Source organism: Xiphias gladius, chromosome 2 (assembly GCF_016859285.1).
Source record: "Xiphias gladius isolate SHS-SW01 ecotype Sanya breed wild chromosome 2, ASM1685928v1, whole genome shotgun sequence".
Classification (NCBI taxonomy): Eukaryota; Metazoa; Chordata; class Actinopteri; order Istiophoriformes; family Xiphiidae; genus Xiphias; species Xiphias gladius.
In genome coordinates this window covers 9,030,970-9,052,968 of record NC_053401.1, presented here as the reverse complement: position 1 = coordinate 9,052,968, position 21,999 = coordinate 9,030,970, and the positions used below count along the sequence as shown (strand labels likewise).

Here is a 21,999-nt window from a genome sequence, read left to right as displayed (position 1 = left end):
CACTGAAGCACACATTAATGTGCACAATAGTTCAAACTAGAGGAAGACATCAGCTTTTAGCATGTGCGGATTTGTATGTTCCGGGATGGAACTGAGGAGTTCAGAGCCAAACAGAAATGTAATAGCACACATGCATATGCCAGTGCACAGTTACACTTTGCATATACTCATGTATTCACAGTAAGGCATTGCTCCATCTACCTAAAATGTATTAACATATTTATATCACCATAATATTTATAGTACTTTTTTGTCCTTCAGCTATATGATAATGGATAGAGCTACCCCTGGTCTATTTTTGCTACCCACTTGAAGCATTGAGAGAATATTTATGGATGTGTTTCCATTGCAATAACCTTTGGAGTGGACCCATGTTATTAAATACATTTATGTTATATGAATTATTTGACCCTTTGTCAGTGATATCTCACTAGTAGGAATAGACAAAATGACTGTGGAAACACTGCACAGGAGTCAAGGTGAATATCACACCTTAGGTTTGCTTAAACAGCCCATAATGAGCAATACACATGCAGTCTGGGCTTGGGTTAATAAGTAATATTGATATGGGCAGTGATTTGCCTATCACTAGGCACCAGCGGTGTCAAATACTACATTTATATATGATGTACATATATTACATAATAATGATATGATTATGAGCCTACCACTGGCTATATATTGTCCACTAAGAGCATGAGATAAGGGCTGACTGCGGCAGTATATAGTTCAGCGGGAAAGGTTAACATCCATTCATGTGTCTGTGTGATAGCATAGGCTGAGCTGATAGGTCTCTCGAGGAGTAGTGATGTTAAAGAAAGGAGAAAGGCAACCAAGCCACGAATCTAAAGCTTCTTTATTTTTTTTTCTGTTTTTACTTGTTTGATATCTGGCTTTATTTCTTGCTTGCTTGATGTCTTTGTTGTTCGTTACCTTTCATCTGTTGTGGCCATAGATGTTCCCGTTTCATTCTTGGCTTCTCTTTCCTTCTTTTTCATGGGCTAGACCCCAACAGTGTACCAACACACAAACATACATGCTGTTAGCCCTAGCAGTGTGATGCTATCTGTCCAGCTTTGGTTTTGCAACTGATTGATTCATTTAATTAGAGTTAGATCGGGGGAAGGGTTGAAGGGGGAAAGAGAGATAGAGAATAGAATAGCAGAAGAAAGTAGGATGGGCAGGGTATGGTCAGTCTGCTGGATAGCTCTGGAGATTGGCTCCATTAATCTTGGTAGAACCCCCTCATGTCCCCTTTACACGCCCACTTTGTAACACACTAGCATACAAGCATACACACAATGTGCACATGCAGCTTCACAAACTGTCCAAAACAACAAATAGGTGACCACATTTCTCTGGCCTGAAGACAGTGCTGTTGAGCCACCTGAATGCCCACTTTTGTGAAGTGCTCATGTTTGTGTGAGTCAGTGAGTATGGCTGAATGAATTGTATTCTACTTCTTTACTTCATTAGCCAAGATCACACCAGAGCCATAATTACATTTCACATAAGCCCTCTCTTTTCAGCAAAGTATCATTCTGCTTCGTCTGCAGTGTCTCCAAACAATAGTCGCCAACCCATCCTTTTGTATCTGCTTGTTCGTGTTTGTGTAGTAAGTGACCCTGCATTTGTCATTTATATGTGCATGTATTTGCCTTTTTTGGGTGTTTGTATGCACACAGAACTTGTTCTGGAACCAGATAAAGACTAATTTCATTCACTCACTGTCAGCTGCTACAACGCTCACTGTATTGCAGATATGTTCGGCTTCCAATGGCCTGCTAATGATATTGACCTTTTAAATTTCATATTCACTTGTAGCTTTGTGAGAGAGGAGGGTGGAAACAGGCATATGCACGTGTTACTTGTACATGCGCACACACCCTCACATCCACCTCCAGCTAATGTAATGACACTGACCTTTTCATTTGTGATGATGTGTAGGCAATGTTTATTTGTAGGTGGCTGATCGCTTCCTGTCGATTGACTCCCTGCTGCCCCCTCCACCACAAAGCACGGGGGGGGGGGGCAGTTTGTCTTTATTGAGGAGAATCTCCATACCCAGCTACCATCAACAGACACAACAATCAGAACACAATACACCCGTTAGCTGAATCAGCCATGCCCTGTGATTGGGACACAAGTTGGAGGGAGGAGGAAAGAGGATATTAGGGTGGTTTGTGTACACACATGCACATAGACAGATACACACACACACGTGCACAACCCTCAGAAAGAGAGCCCCACAGCAATAACATTTTGCCAGAGACAAAACTAAATGCCATTCTCTTGATTATTAGTAAAAAGAAAATCTCAGCAAAACTGCATAACACCCATTTTAACTCTGCCAAAATAGGCCCGTTCACAGTAAAAGAAATAATCTAAATGCTTTCCCATTTAGTCCAAATGTTTTCTGGAGCTCTCCTCTATATTATCTTTCATGAAATGGATTGTGCCTAAGCATCTAGTTGACAATTTTACAGCTGTTAAGAATTATCAAGGAATGAGGCACCTCAATAAAAAATACCACTCTTACTTGCAGCACTTGAGTCCCTCCAATCTCCTTTTCCTCTACTACCATGGGAGATAAAGTTGCAATCACAGAAAACGTGGTGGTTTCCAGAGGTTATTTAATTTCATGTTCTCACTATGGCCTTATTTTAAATTAAATGAAGGGCAGTATCCCAAATTGGTCAGATTTAGGGATGTGTGCGATTAGTCGACCAAACGATTAAATGTTGCTAACCTTGCGTGTCGGCACCAGAAATACTAGACGGTTACACTAATTATTAATGTTTTATTAATGTATAAAACATAGAATTAACGCTGGTTAACGGCTGTGTGTAAGATGTTACACAGCCACCTGCCACTAGCCTGGGCTGCGGCCACTGCAGACGGAAGCCCCCCTCTTCCTACGCTAGTACCTGGATGTTGTAAACCAGCAAGGTGGAAGGTGGGACAGATGAAATCTCTTAAAACCAGTGTAGTTTGGCAGTATTTTTGATTTAGAAAATGAAAATAAGGTTGTATGTAGGCTGTGTCTGAATAAACTGGCTTGTAACCATTTGACTGGAGCAATATGTAACCATATTCAGTATAGGCATGTGGACTTCACCTGCAAGGAAAGAAGGCTTCTGGTAGAATTGCGAACATTAGCCACACTCAGCAAACCAACATGACATTGTTTACCCGCAGACACTGTGATCCTGCTTGATTCTCGATTTTTCTCTCTTGAGTGTTTTTTTAATTTCAGACTAGTCAAAGTAGTCTAAACGTAAATTACAATCTCTGCCCTCATACCCTTTTCCCAAATCATCATTAAATGAGGTTGCAGTCACCAATCCTCAGGACTTTAAATATGTCTTTTTATATTTGATTGATCATTATTATTATTATAATTTTAAACTTTACTGGTAGGATGGCTGAGCATACATACTGTGTGAAAGGATCACTGTACAGTTACACTGGGACATGGAATGCACCAAACACACTTAAATATACAGATCTATATTAACATCTCTAGGAAGTTTACAAGGGGAAATATGGCATTGGAATAATGATGGAATAATGAAACATAATATACTATACGTCTCACACTACAATCAAAAATATGACTTTTTTGATAAGCAATTTGCTCTGATACTAGAAGAAGTCCCTTATTTAATTTTTCTACTACATCGACTTATATCCAGAGAAATTCTATGACTATTTTTCGTCTAGCTCACCTCAAATCCTTATTTCTGTGCTGCCTCCTTTCGTCATCGCTCGAGGTATAACAATCCCCGCCACCCGCCTTTGCCTGGCTATCTCACACCAGACACATGTACTCCTGAGGCTCATGCCCAGCTGCCCTGAGCCTCCAACCTGCCTCCACGACGGAGATGTTCCTTTCTCACAAATGTGACACAGCTGTGCTTTGTTTATACAGTTTATATACTTGTAACAATGTAATAGCTATATATTTTCGCTATAATATATATGTGTTTCCTTGTCTCTGTGTGTAGTGACAGAGAGAACATTTAAATGAATGAAGAAAACATACTGAGCAGCTACAGCCTAAGGTAGTACAGGTTCACACCATGCAGTGCTACCACTGACAGAGTCTCTGTGTGTAACAAGACATAATCTTTGCCTTTGGAGTGAGTGAGTAAGAGAGAGAGAAGTTGAAATGTCAGCTCTACCGCAAACATGCCCATTGGTTTGAAAGAAAGAAGGTTTTGGCTGTGGGCGCCTGATAAAAGTTAAAGCTTGAATTTTTAGAGGCAAGTCATTGCTCGGAATTTGCAAATGACAGTCTTTATGTTGCTGTGAGTACACGCATTGTTTGGTGTGTATATGTCTCTATGCATGTGTCTGTGTGTATGTGTGTGCATGTTCACTAATACAGTGGCTCCAGATGGGCCTAATGGGGCACAGAGAGGAAAATACACCCCCCATAGAATGCATTTAACTACATTATAATTTCTCTTTCTTCTCTCATCCAAACTTCTATTCACTCACACACACCACTGAAGGCCTAATCCAGTTCTAGGGGAAAACAATTCATAATGATTGATAATATTAAGTGAAAGATAATTTCATAAAATGGTAAGGACATCCTTTTCACATTCAGCAGAAGGCAATGATACAATGTTGAGTGTAGAAACACCAAGAGGATCGTGAGATGATAAGTAAAATGGAGTTTTGGGTTACTATGACAAATTAAAAGGTGAGTCTGAACTCTGGGGTGATTTCTAAGATTGGATTATGCAGAAGCTCCACATTTCACCCTGCATTTGTGTTTGTGTGTGGGTGTGAACAGGGTTTGTATGGAAGCCCGTCTGTAATCAGCCAAGTGTGATATTGCTTCTCATTTCTCAATTATAGCACTTACAAACACTGGATTAAGCTTTGCATTAGAAGTGATGATGGTGGAAGTGAAAGAGAAGATGTGTTCTTTTAATAACTCAGTTTTGTCTGCCCTGAAGCTATATACTTGTATTTATTTCATAGTAACATGTTTCTTATGTAATACTATGAGCATCACAGCTAAATCCATGTATACATCATTATTTGCCTTTCATTATTTCACTTCCTTCTGCCGTAAAATGGATCATTAAATGATAGCTAGCAACAATGATGTCTGATTTAATTTGCATACATCTGATTTTATCCAAAAACATGCATGAATGATTAGTTTGTTATGCAAATGCATATAGAGGTTACAATATATACTGCAGTCCATCAGAGGGATGATTACTTGTACTTTATTTGAGGTGACAGCTCTTGATTGGTGACTTGAAGCCTATATAACAAGGGCTGAGTTGTGTTTATGTGTGTGTTTTTTCTGTGTATGTGCTCGGAGAAGGTAAATCTGCATGGAAATAAATTATGGGGGTTTAGAAGTCCTTTGAAAATTTATTTCAAACCTTGAAAGCAGTAGATTCAGCCGATTAAAAGCAAAATAAGGAAGTGGTATTTTGGAGATAATTCTGAATTTTAGATTGCAGCCCCGATCTTGCTGAATGAATTCCCATGAAAAGCAGGGAGCCACTTTTGTACGTGGCCCCTTTTTCAGTGACACGATGCACACTTGAGAAGACAAAAGCACACTGCCTAGCTCTCAAAAGCTTAAACAAACTTGAACACAAACCCACTCACACACATACACATATGAAGAAGCATGTGTTTTGTTTGAGCTGGCACAAACAGGAGGGCCATCCTGTGTGTGTCAGGGAGGTCTTCGAAGTGTGGCTCTATGCTGACTTTGATGAATGATCTGTCAAGACAATGTCCCACTCATGCCCAGCTTGCCTTTACCCAGAAGAGGGGCAGCTTGTGTGTGTCTGTGTGTGTGTGTGTCTGTGTGTGTGGGTGTGTGTGTGTGTGTGTGTGTGTGTGTGTGTGTGTGTGTGTGTGTGTGTGTGTGTGTGTGTGTGTGTGTGCGTGCGTTTGTGTGGGAAAAGAGGGGAAGACAGAGGTTATCTTTGCATGTTTTGTTGTTGATGTGTTGGTGTGCGCAGCTGTGTATCCACGCTGCCGAATGTGTATTATTTTGGCAACCCTCGATCACATATGTGAATGGCACGGCAGAGGCATTACACGAGTCAGCAATTTGGGGTCAGGGTGTGAGTGAGATGGCAGAAGACATGGGGTTAAACACTCTGACCCCTGCACAACCTTGAGGGGTATCCCACTATTTTAATGGGGAAATCCGTGATCCGTTTCAGATTCAAACCTGAGGTCGTTGCATCCCCCCTCCCCTTCAACATCTCAGAAAACACATTAAAGAAACCTTATGAAGCTAACTGACATTCACACAGGACATATACTTACACAGTGAACCTGAGTAATTAAAATACACTTCCTCTTTACATCCCTGCACTCTTCCCAGTGTTGTACTTTTTACTCACTCCACCAAAGAGTAAGTAAAAACTAATTTTAAAGCTGGCTCAGGGTGGTTCCTGTAGTGATGATCATGCATTAACAGCTTTTTTTCTGCTGAGGCGCCAGACTGAGTGCTAGCTCTGCCTTGTTGCTGTCATTAAACCACTATGGCTGTGGCCTTCATTTCACTCTTAATGACAGAAGTTTACTCCAGCAAATTCTGCGATCCATTTGCAAGACCCAAGTCTAATTTTCCTTGATGACTATGCTTTTACATAGTAATGATGTAAAAGAGAAGAGGCAAAGTGCAGTCAAGCACATTTTCAGGGGTAATACAATACTGTGAAGTAGAACTACAAGTGAAATATAGGGGTTTTTCACATGAAAGTGCAGCATGTTGACCTTTAAGCTAGAAACATTAGAAAGAGAGAAGGAGCGTAAGACAGACATAGTGAAGCCTCCACAGTGCAAGTTGTATCCTATTTAACAATCAAGTAAGATAGAGGAGACGTTGCAGAATACTCTCTCTACCACGCTCACTCACTCTCTCTCAGCCCTCCCTTTCTCAATCTGTCCCTTGATTACTTTTTAATGATTTCTGCTGCCTTAGACAAATGGCTGTGTTAAATGAGCAGAATTAGACAAGGGAGCCAAGTGCAAGAGCATTTGTTAGAGCAGGAGTAATGGATCAGGCATCCATTGTTTACTCTTCTCCAGTCACTGACTTGGCCTGCTATTGAGCTCTGTTTCCTCAAAGTAGGGACAGCAAGAGTGGGGGGACACTGTTATGATTCTGACTACATTAACATTTTAAAAATAGCATTTTATTATTCTCTCTAATTTTAAAAATCATGCTATTTTTTTACTTCACATTTTTCTTTTACTTTTAGAGGATTTTTGTGAATTCTGTAGACTATAAAGTTGAATTTCTCATATTTGCCCACATTTTAATGATGGATCTAATTTTTTAATGTGTGAAAAAATCCAGCTGCTGCTCATACTAATGCAGCTACAGTGTTTAGCACATTCTAGAAATATAGGAATACATGCTCTTGCACTTTGTATTCATTCATTATCAATTAATAAAATTGAATTGAAGGCCTCAGCTGTTCACACCAGTCAGCCATAACATTAAAACCACCTGCTTAATATTGTGTAGGTTCGCCTCGTGCCACCAGAAAAGCTCTGACCCACTGAAGCATGAATTCCACAAGACCTCTGAAGGTGTCCTTAGGTATCAGGCACCAAGATGTTAGCATCAGACCCTTTAAGTCCTGTAAGTTGCGAGGTGGGGCCTCCATGGATTGGACCTGCTTTCCAGCCCATCCCACAGATGCTTGATGGGAGTTAGATCTGGGGAATTTGGGGGCCAAGTCAACACCTCGAACTCTGTCATGTTCCTTAAACCTCTGGGGAATTTGGAGGCCAAGTCAACACCTTGAAACTCTGTCATGTTCCTTAAACCATTCCTGAGCAATTTCCACTGTGTAGCAGGGCGCATTATCCTGCTGAAAGAGGCCACTGCCATCAGGGAATACCGTTGCCATTAAGTAGTGTTGTTGTTATGCAACAATGTTTAGGTAGGTGGTACGTGTCATCCACATGCACATGACTGCCAGGACCAAGGTTTCCCAGCAGAACATTGACAGAGCATCACACTGCCTCCGCCAGCCTGCCTTCTTCCTGTAGTGCATCCGGGTACATCTCTTCGCTAGGTAAACAAAACACATGCACCCAGCCATCTGCATGATGCAAAAGAAAACTTGATTCATCAGAGCAGGCTACCTTCTTCCATTGCTCCATGGTCCAGCTCTGATATTCACGCGCCCATCGTAGGTGCTTTCGGTGGTGGGCAGGAGTCAGCATGGGCACTCTGACCAGTCTGCGGCTACGCAGCCCCATATGCAGCAAGCTGTGAGGAACTATCTGTTCTGACAGCTTTCTATCATAGCCAGCATTAAGGTTTTCAGCAATTTGTGCTACAGTAGCTCTCCTGTGGGATTGGACCAGACAGGCTAGCCTCTACTCCCCACACACATCAATGAGCTTTGCATGCCCGCAACCCTGTCGCCAGTTCACTGCTTGTCATTCATTGGACCACTTTTGGTAGACTCTAACCAGGGCATACCAGGCACACCCCACAAAAGCTGCCATTTTGGAGATGCTCTGACCCGATTGTCTAGCACTCACAATTATTCCATTGTCAACATTGCTATGATCCTTACGCTTGCCCATTTTTCTTGCTTCCAACACATCAACTTCAAGAACTGACTGTTCACCTGCTGCTTAATATATCCCACCCCTTGACAGGTGCCATTGTAATAATCAGTGTTATTCACTTCACCTGTCAGTGGTTTTAACATTGTGGCTGATCGATGTATGTATTCCACAGTTGCCCTTTTATCACGTATGCAATTTACTCTGTAAATGCAGTACTTGTTTTTCTTGATGTATCTTAATAGCTCTTGCTGTTGCAGCAGTCCAATTTCCCCAAAAGCATTGTTGCTGTGAATATATTCAATCAATCCAGTTTGATTTATTTAAATAATCTATTTATTGCAAAGTCAAATGGCTCATAAAAACTCCAACAACCTAATGCACTCCATTTACTGTATATGGCTGTCTGAGAAAGTTAGTCATGCACTCTGCTGAAATTTCCCCAAGCCACCCACTGAATGCCTTGCAGCCTCGGCGGTGCTGACTCTACAACCTGACTTCCCTGGAGGAGGCAAATGAAAAAAAGAGTTTCCCTTCAGGGATCACAAAAGTAGCATATTATCATCAATGTATTATCACCGTAGTCAAGGTAACAGAAATTGGCAGCAATGTCATTGCCACTTCTTCTGGCTGCTGCCTGAGCTACATTGAGCTACAGCAGCTAGCCCTCCTGCAGGGTCGGTGTATTTCTTCCTATCCTGGCAAGTTGACAGGAAGTCAGGCATGGACAGTAAAGGGTGCTCCCTTGGCAGAGACAAGGCCTTGGTTAGCACTCCATGGGCATGGGCACTGCTATGGATCATTACTTCCCTCAGTGGAGTGGCTGCTGTTTGTGTGTATGTGTATGCTTGCCTGCTTGTGACAGAATGAGCGAGGAGGAAACTGAAACAGGAGAGGAGCTATTAATATTAATATCATTCTATCACATCAAGGGTCCCTCCATATTTTTTGAAGATCAATTACAGTCACTACTGCCCCCTACAGTCTTTGCAGCCACTTTGACAGTTAACTACTGGCCTTGCATATAATAGAACTATTTTAAAAATACATTATTAATGATAAAATAATAGGGATAATACACAGACTTGTACATATTACGAATACTACTCTGGGATTCAGGCATTTTATTGATTTCTTGTCTCATTCTGTATTTTAACTTATAACCATATGTTGTAGTAAATAAGATGTTGACTCTCAAGTAGATCATCTGGTTGTCTGTATTTTCTGCCTGGTTTCGGCAGGCAGCACTAAAAGGCATATAACAATACCTTCTATACTTGCAGTTGTTTACATCTACCACAGGTAATTTCTATTTTATTAATCTTTGACAACGGTATTGATTTTTCCATTTCACTCCTAATCAATGGGACTTAATATTACATTTACATATGTAGAACAGTGAGCTGAATAGTAATAATCTATGACTGATGAATAGAAATAATGTGTTTTAGAATTCCTGTCTGTGTATCTTTGTATGGGATTACTCTGCACCAGACAGTACTGCTCTCATAGTTGTAAGTTTCACAGTGGGTGCAGCAAGGCTATTGCTCAACTAACAGCTAGTTATCACTATTATTAGAGATGTAGGATAGATTGGTTAAGTGCTAGGAGCAGGCTAACTGAAACGTACTAAGTTGTAATCTCATTTAACAGCTCTTGAATTGCTCAGAGGTGTGTGTTTTGAAAAGTTTGCTCTCCGTGTGTATGTGTGAGTGTGTCTGGGGATATGAAGCTGCTCTGCTGTTCCCAGGCCAGCTATTAGTCACACAGGAGTGGCTAATCTGTAATGGCTGCTGTCACAGCCCTGCCGTGGCTCCTGGTGATGGGTGTGCTGTGACAAATGCACACACACTCGCTTTCACACACAACACAGAAGTTCAAAAACACACACCAAAATGTGCACTCACGCTGATTCACTTACACACAAAGAATCATCCATTCCACCAATACAGTGTTACGACTTTCGACAAGCTTTCCAGCACCAGTCATCAGTCCAGCCGCAGGTGACAGATAGATGAGTGGAGTTAGAGCCATCCTATTACATTGGCACTACAGCAGACTGGATCTGACCTGACACTTGGATAAAATCCAATTCACTTTTATTTTTCCATGTCTCTTACTGTCTGTTTTTCTTTTCTTACAGTTGAAAGCTCAACCCAACCAAAAACTGATTCCTCTGCTCCTGTTTCTGCCTCTAGAGCACGGTGGTAGTGGAAAAGTCCATCCAGGATCTAATGAGCCTGATGCAGGACCTGAGTGCCTATTCCAACCAGTTTCTCGAAATGGTCTGCGACAAGCTCAAAGAGTACAAGGAAATCTGCAACACAGCCTACAGGTAAAAGAAGGGAGAGGCTAGCTCACCTGCTATAGGGGCTGGAATCTTTTTTTATGCCTCCATTGCTGGCGATAGCCGTGGCTGGACGCATTATGTTTTCGGGTTGTCCGTACGTCCATCCACACATCCATCCATCTGTATGTCCGTTCCATTCTTGTTTACGTGATATCTCACGAACGGCTTGAGGAAATGTCTCCAAATTTGGCACAAACGTTCATTTGTGTTGAGTAGGAATATTATCACTGGGCTCGTAAAACCTGCTAAACCCAACAAAGCGACATTAGCAGAAATGTCATTTAAGAAATTCTTTGATTACATTTTGGAAATGTAACTGTTGTTCTCATCTCATGTAGAGAGAGAGAGCAGGGTTTCAGTATCTTTTGGGCTTTTGTATGGTGAACTGTTGTGGGAATAAATTTAGGTTAGGTTGCAGTCTGGATAAGTGCAAAGCTGATATGGAAGCTCTCCTTAGTGAAACCTTATCAGACACTTGGTTATTCATCTCACAAAAGCTGAAGTTTTCACACAAAAAAAAAAAAACGAAAAGAAAAGAAAAGAAAAAAAAATCATGGGAAAATGGTAGTGTGCCTTTTTATGATGGGCTCACGGCACAGAATATTTAGTATTTAGAGCATTGAATGGGGTCTGATTTTTGTTGTAGACACCCGCACTCACACACACATTGGTGCTATGAAAGGCCATCCATCTGTGCTCCCCTGTGACCATGTAACACCTGGCCAGGTAAACGGAGGGCTCGAGAATATGAGGGGGTGGGTAAGAGAGGGAGTGATGAACAGGCCAGGAGGGAGTGATGAACGGGCCACGAGACACAGGAAAGGACTGACAGACTGCTGGGAGTCCATCTGGACTCTGTCACAGGTCAGCTTCAGTCTCACTGGGGCCACTGAGTGATAAGGACAAGCCCAGCAGAGACTGCCAAAGTGTGTGTTTGTGTTTGTTTTTGTATGTACGCTGTAGGTGTCTGTGATGCTATGTGCATTTACACATGAACAACCCCCCTTCTTCCTGTGTGTGTGTGTGTGTGTGTGTGTGTGTGTGTGCGTGTGTGTGTGTGTGTGTGTGTGTGTGTGTGTGTGTGTGTGTGTGTGTGTGTGTGTGTGTGTGTGTGTGTGTGTGTGTGTGTGTGTGTGTGTGTGTGTGAGAGAGAAACCCTGGACAGCTTGTGTCTCCTGTACAAGGTATTAGTATGATATTAATTGCAGAACCAAGCAGTTTTCTCCAACCTAGACACATGCAAGCAAAGCAAATACATGTTGACCGTCTGCCCAATTTTGCGTTTAATGCCAGATCAGAGCTCTTGTAATTCTATTTTATATGTTACTACAGAACTACCTGACTATTAAGGCCACTACTTTGTCTGTTTGAATATTTTGAGTATTATGCAGTCAACTGATTTTTAGCTATACTTGTCATGTGGCTCTCGGGGAGGGGTCAGTCAACATTTTCGAGTGAAATATCTTAACAACCTTTCGAGAGATTGCCATGAAATTTGGTATAGACATTCTTGGTCTGTAGAGGATTAATGCAGGTAACTTTGGTTATCCAAAGACTTTTCACCCAGCACCACCAGCAGAAAAGAATTACCATTCCTCTTACACCTCAGTTCCTGACAGGACACCTCTAAAATTAAAGAATGAATTCACTTCAGCCTCAGTTACATATAAATAGTAATGCTAATATACAACGCTATCTAGCTATATTAGCATGTTAAAAGGCTACATGCATGATATTATCAACTTAAGTTAACTTCTTAAAATGGTAACGTGGTAAGAATAGCACAGATGAACTTGTGTCTTCTTATTATCTTGTTATTAATTTGACTGTTTTTACAACAACAGAATCATGTTTTATAACTTGTCTGAGATTGTCCACATTTCATCACGTCTGTCTGTGTCCCCTCAGGGGTATAGTCCAGTGTGAGGAGAAGCTGACCATCAGTGCTTCCTGGTCTAAAGATGAGGACATCAGTCGTTTGCTCCAGTCCCTCCCTAACTGGGCAAATATGGCCCAACCCAGGCAGACCCGACAGAAGAGAGAGGATGAAGAGGACTTTAGCCGGTAAGTGCACAAATACAAAAAGAGCGCATACAGTATGTACTTATTCAAAGAAATGTACATATATCCGTGCACATTTACAATCCTGTTATAAAGAACCTATACTCAAACAAGTAAAGTAACAAGAACACATACTCGTGCACATTGTGCACAAGTAAGCAGAGATAGACGCACATCCACACTTGAGCAATCACGCAAATAATCCCTCCCTCCCGTCTTTGCTCCTTTTTTCACATATTGAACCCTCTCTTGTTGACTAAGATGCACCCATAAAAGAAGTCACAATTGCTCTTTTAAACACCCTCTACCTGAAGGAATTCAGGAAACAAGGTAAGAACAAAATAGGAAAATATAAGGAGAGCAGTTGGAGGCAGCAAAGGGGGGTCAGTCTTATCAAAATTGCCTCTGAATGTGCGTACTCTTCAGGGAACACTGAAGCTCATCGGAGCGGAATAGTAAAGTAAATAAATAAATTGGTTATGTGGCCAAAGAAAGTCAATCTGTTGTGTGCACTCTCTCACACTGCCTTTTTTGAGCACACACACTGTGAGAGCACAGAGATAGCAAGAGGGAGACCATAAGGCTGTTTGATTTGAGAGCTGTAGATGTTTTCATCACTATGAAAGGGGGATTAGCTTCTGCACGACTGGCAACCCAGTGCTTTACTAAAGCCTCATTAATAAGCTACACATCCCTATGTGAGTGAGAGAGTATGTGTTTTTGTGTCTGGTGTTTCTTTTACCCATCTGTTGTTCAAAGGATCTTGATCTTGTGGGCATCCTGGTGACTCTGGACACTAGTCCACATGCATGCCTTTGCAGCACTGTGGTGCTGAGATTTACTTATCCAACTTCCAACTTGCTATCTCCTTGTCTTTCTTACCAGTCTCCAAAGTTAATTATCCTTCCAAAACCACCATGGATTGTTAATATAAAGCAATAGAGGTTTTGATCTTTGTGTCGTTGATTTTCCACCCTGTAAATCTCTGCCTTCTGTTTGTTTTCTATTTCTAAATATTCTCCATCACCTGCTGTGATTCTCTCCCTAGCAAGTGACTGTGCTCATAAAATTCGCCTAATACCTTGTCCATTTTCTTATGTTCCTATAGTCCACCTATCTCTCCGTTTATCTATCCAATATATTTATCTATCTAGTTATCAACCCTGTGTCCCTGTCACTATCCTTTTTCTCTGTTTACCGTGGACATTTGCACATCACTGTAAATGTCAAGGCCCTAATTCAGTCCCACATCACTAAGCAATTGGCACATAAGCATGAGATTACTATAAAATTTGACTCCTCTTCAAATAAACATACTCAGACAAGCACACTCATACATTTGCACATGCATCCCATTCAGCAGTCCATTACGTTTTAACTTTTGGAAATTGACTTCCATTATAGCATTTATATAAACCACGCACTGCCTTTGCAGACCAGGCATTTAGAGTCCAACCAGCAAATCAGTAATTTCCTTCAAATAACTTTACACTGAAGACTGATTATGGGCTCTTTCATAGTCATGCCTCGTAGTTATTACACATACATTTGACCAAACACCTATTTGATAGCGGCCATTTTTGTTAAAGGGTGTTTACTGGTTGAGTTATGTTCAGTGATGTTTTTCTTTGCCCAAAATATATGGTTTCCTTCATTTGTACAAACTCTTACACCCCTCACTCAACCTCTCCATTATTCAGAGCGGCTTTTGCTAAGGAATCAGAGGTGCTGACTGGGAACCTAGGAGACAAGCTAATCCCCCAGAATGAGATCCTACGTGACGTCAGTGACCTGAAGGCTCTGGCAAACCTTCATGAGAGCATGGAGTGGCTTGCTGGTCGCCTCAAGATGTTCTTCGCCAACCTGCCTCATGCCTCCAGTAAGTAAGGGAAGCATCATTTGACATATGCAGTGCATTTTGTGCCTACAACCGTTGACGCTGACACAGACATCTGTTGCTGTTTACTGCATACTGCAAAACTGTCCTTGACATATGAATTCTGCTCATGAAGTGGTTGTATCGCACCCAAAATCAAATTATTCTCGCTGTCATTTTCTTTCCTCAGCTTCTTGTTTTTTCCAGTTTGGCACAGACAGAAAGGCCCTCATAGCTGCCAAATATGAAACTATTTAAAAAAAAATTCTGAGTATATGTTTGTGTAAAGTGTGTGAGAGCTCACGTTCAACAGATTGCGAGAGTACGCTGGTTTGGTGTAGCTTTAACCCAGGAAGCACCTAAGGACAAGCCTCTCTGACAGCATACATCATCTGCTAAGTGGTATATTTCAGTATAATGCAATATTAAATTATGGATATGTTTTCCAGGAGATGTTGCTACCAGTCTCTCAGGTCATTAGGCAGGTATTGATCAGAATACACTGCAGATTAAAAACATCGTCTGGATGGTTTATGTAGGATCACAGTCACAGTCAGGGGTACATGAAGTTTTCTCATCCAGAGCTGCAGTGCGTTTGTGGTAACACTTCTTACCTGTGCCTCATTAAGTTCTAGTTTGAGTGTATTATCACACACTCATTACCTTCTCCACTGGAGTTGTCAAAGAACACTTTACACACACACTCATTATGGCTGTCTCTACCTTTGCAAGTGTGTGTGCAGTAATTTCTACCCTAATCAGGACTCTTAAAAGCATTTCATGCATTCCCTGATCAGTCATCAATTTTGCATCATTAATGACTGATCAAATAGAGGTGTGTGTGTGTGTGTGTGTGTGTGTGTGTGTGTGTGTGTGTGTGTGTGTGTGTGTGTGTGTGTCTGTGTGTCTGTGTGTGTCTGTGTGTCTGTGTGTGTCTGTGTGTGTGTGTGTCTCTGTGTCTGTGTTTGTGTGTGTGTGTGTGTGTGTGTGTGTGTGTGTGTGTGTGTGTGTCTCTGTGTCTGTGTTTGTGTGTGTGTGTGTGTGTGTGTGTGTGTGTGTGTGTGTGTGTGTGTGTGTGTCTGTGTGTCTGTGTGTGTGTGTGTGTGTGTGTGTGTGTGTGTGTTTGTGTGTGTGTGTTTCCATCCAACACAGTTTTTATGTCGATCTTGTTAATCACTTATCATTACAGTAATGTTTTTATCCTCATTATCACATTCAGAACATGTTTAATCTTCCTATAAAGATTCTAGCATCTTGTAATATGCTTCTTCAAGGCTTCATTTTTTTATTAGCATCATATGATAGCAATCAGAGAGTTATTACTCCTTTTAATGACTCTTACTGTAGAGTCAGGTTTGTTTTTATACTGTAGTTTGCAGAAGCAGTCTCTTATGTCATATTTTCTTGTCCTTATGCCATCAAAACTGTAGTATAAATGTGCAGATTCAAATCTTCTCCCCAAATTCTTACAAAATAAACAGATTTTATTTTTTTCAGTCTCATGCAAAAGTCTATTTGATGTGTTGTTTATGTCTTTCTAATAAGCTCATTCAATATTTAAAATATTAAAAAAATGTCATCAGGCTGAATTTCTAGAGTTAGATATGATCTTATTAATCTTGGCAAGATGATACTCTTGAAAATCTCGTTTGTCTGGAAAAGGGCTCAAATGTCACAATTTGGCATAAAAAAACCATTTAGATATTTGACATCCATTTTGTTTTTATTTTTCACCAATAACCTTTGTAGTTATTTTGTTACATTACAATGGAGAAACTTAGCCATGCTCACAGCTGTATCTTAGTCCTCTGGCAGAGCTCAGGGAAATTATGCACCTTTACTAGAGGGATAGAGAGAGGGCTTCAGCCTTTATCAGCCATCTTCACAACTCTTCAGCTTCAGACCTCTGATTGCTCATTGAACTTGCACTATTTGGCTGTTCTGTATCTCAACTTTTCTTTTAGACATAAAATAATTAAATGAGAAATTTTTAGATATCCTTATTTGGGCTTGACTTTCTCACTATCTCTTTTTAAACTCTTCCCTTCCCTCTCACTCTGACGCTAGCTGTCTTCGTCTATTCATAGATAAGAATTCAATAAAAGTACGGGAAGGGACGTGACATAATTATCATTAATTCTGGCGGGTGGCATTAATGGGAAGGATAGGGCAGTCACTTATCATGCTGGGACAGCCTCCGTATTGTTCATTATTTAGTGTTTGCTGAGCTGATGACGGACTTCGTGTGTGTTGGTACTGGCATTAGTGTGTGTGTGTGTGTGTGTGTGTGTGTGTGTGTACGTGTGTGTGTACGCGTGTGTGCGTGTGCATGCATGCATAGATGTGTGTGTACATAAGCATGCACTGTGTAAGATGGGACAGGGGTACGGCAGGGAAAAAGGACCCCACCTTATCTCATCCTCCACCCCCCTGCCTCACGTCTATGCCTCTCCAAATTGGATTTTATATTACAGAAGCAGTCAGGTATGAACAACTCATTTTCCTCTCCCTCTTTTTGCCTTCTTTCTCTCTTTTTTCTTTCTTTCTTTCTATCCTTATCCTGGAAAAGTGAACATTGTTCTTTCTGTTTTTCTTTTACCTTGAGTGGTAAGGGTCTGGTAGATTTTGCCCATGGCTGGGTGATCTTTGCAAGTAGATGTTTTGTTTGATTCCTGTGTGATTGAATTTTACTGGATGTGCAGGTAGACACATTACTATGCTCTGAAGTATAGAGAATAATATGAAAATAGCCTGCAAATTGGATCTTTTCAGCTTCCTCATGAGGCTTATTCAGTTAAAGTATGTACACGTGCAGTTTTGTACATCTCTGTCTGGATATCTGGGTGTTTCAGATTATTAAGAATGCCTGAAGAGCAAGTGAGCCTGTATGCGTCTACATGATGGTAAAGAGGACTGTTTGTGTGCGTGTATGCAGACAAACCACTGATGGTGATTAGCCGTGAAGGTGGCTGGAGAAAGGGTCTTATAACCCATCTGGTTGCAGCACTGAACTTCTAATCCATTCTGACAATATTTACCCAACAAAACACACACACACACACAGACAAAAACACTGAGTTGCCTGAGGGGCAGTGTCAGCATGACAGCCATTTTTTGGTGACTGCAGTGTGTATGTATGTTTGAGATTTTAAAAAAATAATATTTACCAGTTTCTCTGGCAGCCTGTATGGATCTTTGTGTACTGAGCAACGAGCTGCAAACTGGACATCACGCGCAGCATGAAAGGTCTTCTTCCTGCAGACTTTTTCTCTCTACCAACACTTTATGTACTTGTGTGCAAATGTGTGTGTCCACATCGGAGGCCTGACCATCATTAGAGGCCTGTTTCTAGGCACCTAATCTATGCTGCAGGGTTTCTAGACGATAATCATGTGGTCTCCCCATGGGAGTAAGTTCCTTCTCTCTTCAGCGGTTGCTTTGCTGCATGTTTGAGGGGTTATGGAATACACTTTTCTAACCTTGACTATGGTGGTTGTAGGTCTTTCCCCTTTAGCAGTGATTTTTTTCTTGACTCCATTTAACAAGGCAAGTTGACTAACAACACATTCTTATTCACTGCAGAGGCCTGGGGGAGTAGCTGCAGTGGGAGATAATGTTTTTTTCAGTAGTCAAAATATTGTCTTTTGTTCATCCATCCATTTTTTTCTGTCCAAAATGTCTTACGTACTTTTATTCTCCCATATTATAAGACACCATTAAGCGATGTGGGGTTTTCAGATATCAAAATCTTTCTATCTCAATCTCAATTTTGCTCTCTCTCCCCTCTCATTTTCTCCCTTTTTCTCTGGACAGAAGTTCAGATCACCATGTGCAGATGTTCATCCTCTACCAGAGGCAGCAAAATAATTAATAACTACTCTCGTCTTTTACTCAGTCAGTCATTTATGAATCATTCATCACTCCACCCCTGCAGGATACTATCCTTTGCTTATCTTTATCCATTTTCTCTTCCATTCCTCTTTTCTGTTGAGAGGTAGGGCATGTTGTACTTTTTAAACAAAACAAATAATTTTTAATCAAATTTTCAGCATCTGTATTTTTCAGTGCAACACGAAAATGTCAAGTCATACTTTTTCTTAATATATTGTGTATGCTGGGGCAATGAGTGTAAGATTGGCTGTATGTTCATATGAACTGTACAGATATGTATGCATCTGCATGTGGTTAAGTGTGTGAATTCCATCACTGATCTTCTCTCTTAATGTCTGCAATCCTCATCTTCTGCAGATGGCAAGCAACAGACGTTTCTCTCAGATGAGATTCGAAAATAATTGGATAAGCGCACCACACACACACACACACACACACACACACACACACACACATGCATGCCTACACATGGGTGCATAAACAGATACACGACATGCACATACATGTCCTCACATTTAATCATGCATACACAAAGAACTTATAAATAAGAGATGGGAGTAATTTGGTTAGAGGAAAAAGAAAGCAGAGGGAAGCAAAAACAGAAAAAAAACAGCAAGAAAGTTGTCAGTCAGGACCAATGAGTCGTCTCCTTTTGCCCGTCTGTCCCTGACTCTAATGGTGCCCCCCATGCTGCGACGCCTCCCTTGCATCATCAAAGCAGCACAGGCTGGGGGTGGGGGGTGGCAGGAATCTGTGTGTGTTTGGGCGTTTGTGTGTGTGTGTGTGTGTGTGTGTGTGTGTGTGTGTGTGTGTGTGTGTGTGTGTGTGTGTGTGTGTGTGTGTGTGTGTGTTTCACGGACACTTCCTGGAGAAACCTCCAGCAGTGTGTGCCACAGCGAGCCCTTTTTTTTTATTGTAATGCAATAAGAGGAAGCATAAGCCTTCGAGTCACTTTCATACACCGCTATGTGCACATACACACACTTGGAGGCAGAAGACTCCCACAGGCAGAGCAAGTGAAATGCTTTTGCAGAAAAGAGAGCAAAATAGTTTATATATATATATATATATATATACCTGTGCCTTTTCTCAGGTGCTTTAAGCAAGACAAGAACAAATGACAAGTTTGTGTCTGTATATACATTCAGTGCACTGCTAGTTGCACCAAACACTTGTTGATGTTACCATTCCTTCGAAGCCAGTAGACCTCAATAATGTCATATATCACTGTTTTCAGGTTTCTCACTGAATATTTGAGTGGCAGTATTGCGTGTCAGTGCTGGGCTCTCTATCTATTAATGATCTAATAAGGAGACCAGGCAGAATAAACAACTTCAGCTAAATCCCATCAAATGAAGTCTGTTAATGTCATTATGCTCCGCTCCCTTGAGAAATCACTGTGGATTTTTTATGTTAAGGCCAATCTTGTTTGTTGTTCCTGTGGCTCATTTAGCAGGATTAATATTGATATGGCCAACCTAAAGATCTAATCTGCGGCACTCTCATTTCTGCCTGCGGAGGAGGCAGTCCCTGTGATATCATATGGATTTTTAGACGTTTTCTTGAAAAATGTGTGAATATGTGATACATTAGACTAGTCTTAGTTTTCTCTCAGACTGCTTTAATGTGAAATACATTTTTAAAAATAAAGACTGATTATAATCCTAAAATGTTAGCAACCCTACCCCTTAATTATCTCAGAACTCACAGTGGTGTTTTTGCTGTGAAACTGATTAAAAAGAGAAAAGGAAGGCTCATAATTTGTGCTTTACTAACAACTTTTATGGAGTCAGCAGCGAGAAATATCTGAGGCCTTTGATGAGCCCCTCTGATACTGCAAATATACCTTAGAGTTTTTTGTTTGTTTAGGATTTGGGATTGTTTCAAAAATCATTTTGATCTTTCATAGTAAAATGTCCCCATAACTGTTTTCTGTTAAGTGAAGAGAGCAGTTTAAAGCAGTTGCAGGCAGGGTTTTTAGTGAATTTACCCAGAATACACAGCAACTCCATCGACAACTAGATACTTTATTGCAAACAGTAAAGTTAGACATCTATCGGAAGTCTGACTATTTGTTAGAATTTAGCCTTAGTTAAAGTCTCTCTGGGTCTTTCTGTTGCAGGTGTTTGACTGGAAGTGGCAGGTTATAAACTGCCTCTAACTGCTGCAAATGTTCAGTGACTCTGCACTGCAGTGTTCCCCCACACACAGCACACACACATTTATCAAGAGGTGTACTCAAGAAGACAGTCAATTAGCAAGTAAGTTGGTACGTACAGTATTGTTTATTTGTTTGTTTAGGATTGAGCGCCACACATCACATGCATACCTTTGAAAAGAAATACAACCTCTAGTATTTATCTCTATATGTAAGACACACAGATCATAACCCTGCAATGTTTTCTTTGTTAATTTGATGGGCATGACACACACCTCACTGCTATTTGCCTAAACCAGTGGTCTCTCATCTCATCAGGGTTTAATTTAAAGTAACTATAATGGGGATAGAAGCACATATTCACCAGCACATGGACACGAGGATATAGAAGCACTCACCATGCAACCCAGAAAGGGATAACTGATTTAGTGAGCTTTATGATTTCAAAGAGTGCATGAATATGTGTGCCGTAAGGTTTTGAACTGAAGTTGGCCTTATTAATTTGAACTTGATCTCTCTGATTAAATTCTTCCTTACTTCTGATATTAGCAGAAGGTTTTTCTGAATTCAGTACTGCCTCTGTCTTTTTTTGAAGTAATTCTACTCTAATATGCTTTAAATAGCAGTGGATCTCCTGATTTCATATTGTAGCAACAGCTGTAGCAGTGTTTCCCAGTTAGCTGGAGAGCTCGGATACATTACATTAACATTGCAGTTCCAACAAACTTACATATAGGGAAGTAATACATGTTGTAATGTATGTTTTATTGCAGCACACTTTGCAGCCGGTCCACAGTTTCAGCCATATTTCCAAGCAGACATTTGAAAAAAAGCAATAATGAATGCAAAAATATTTTTAAAAATGTGTACGTTAGGGCAGTTTTGGTTAGCCTGGGTATAGGAATGCTTTATTGGTGTAACACCTTTGGAGCTAAATATTGCTTACCTGTGTCCCACCTTCTGTCTGTTTTGGGGGATATCATTCAGAAGTATCATATCTTAGAGAGGGAAGACAGACGACCAGGTTATTTTGGTCTTAGTTTAGATTTGGTGCCACTCTGTCCTTAGCTTTTTGTG

The 21,999-nt window shown here is 40.8% G+C and overlaps 1 protein-coding gene across 7 annotated transcripts in view; it reads left to right on the top strand.

Moving 5' to 3' along the window:
• Positions 1-21,999, top strand: part of exoc4 (exocyst complex component 4) — a 117,937-nt gene that overhangs the window by 76,791 nt on the left and 19,147 nt on the right. For all 7 annotated transcript variants that reach the window (XM_040146317.1, XM_040146294.1, XM_040146299.1 and 4 more), the window contains 3 exons: positions 10,785-10,921; positions 12,845-13,000; positions 14,698-14,876. In XM_040146317.1, the coding sequence (XP_040002251.1) occupies positions 10,785-10,921; positions 12,845-13,000; positions 14,698-14,876 (472 nt within the window). The remainder of the gene's footprint in view (positions 1-10,784; positions 10,922-12,844; positions 13,001-14,697; positions 14,877-21,999) is intronic.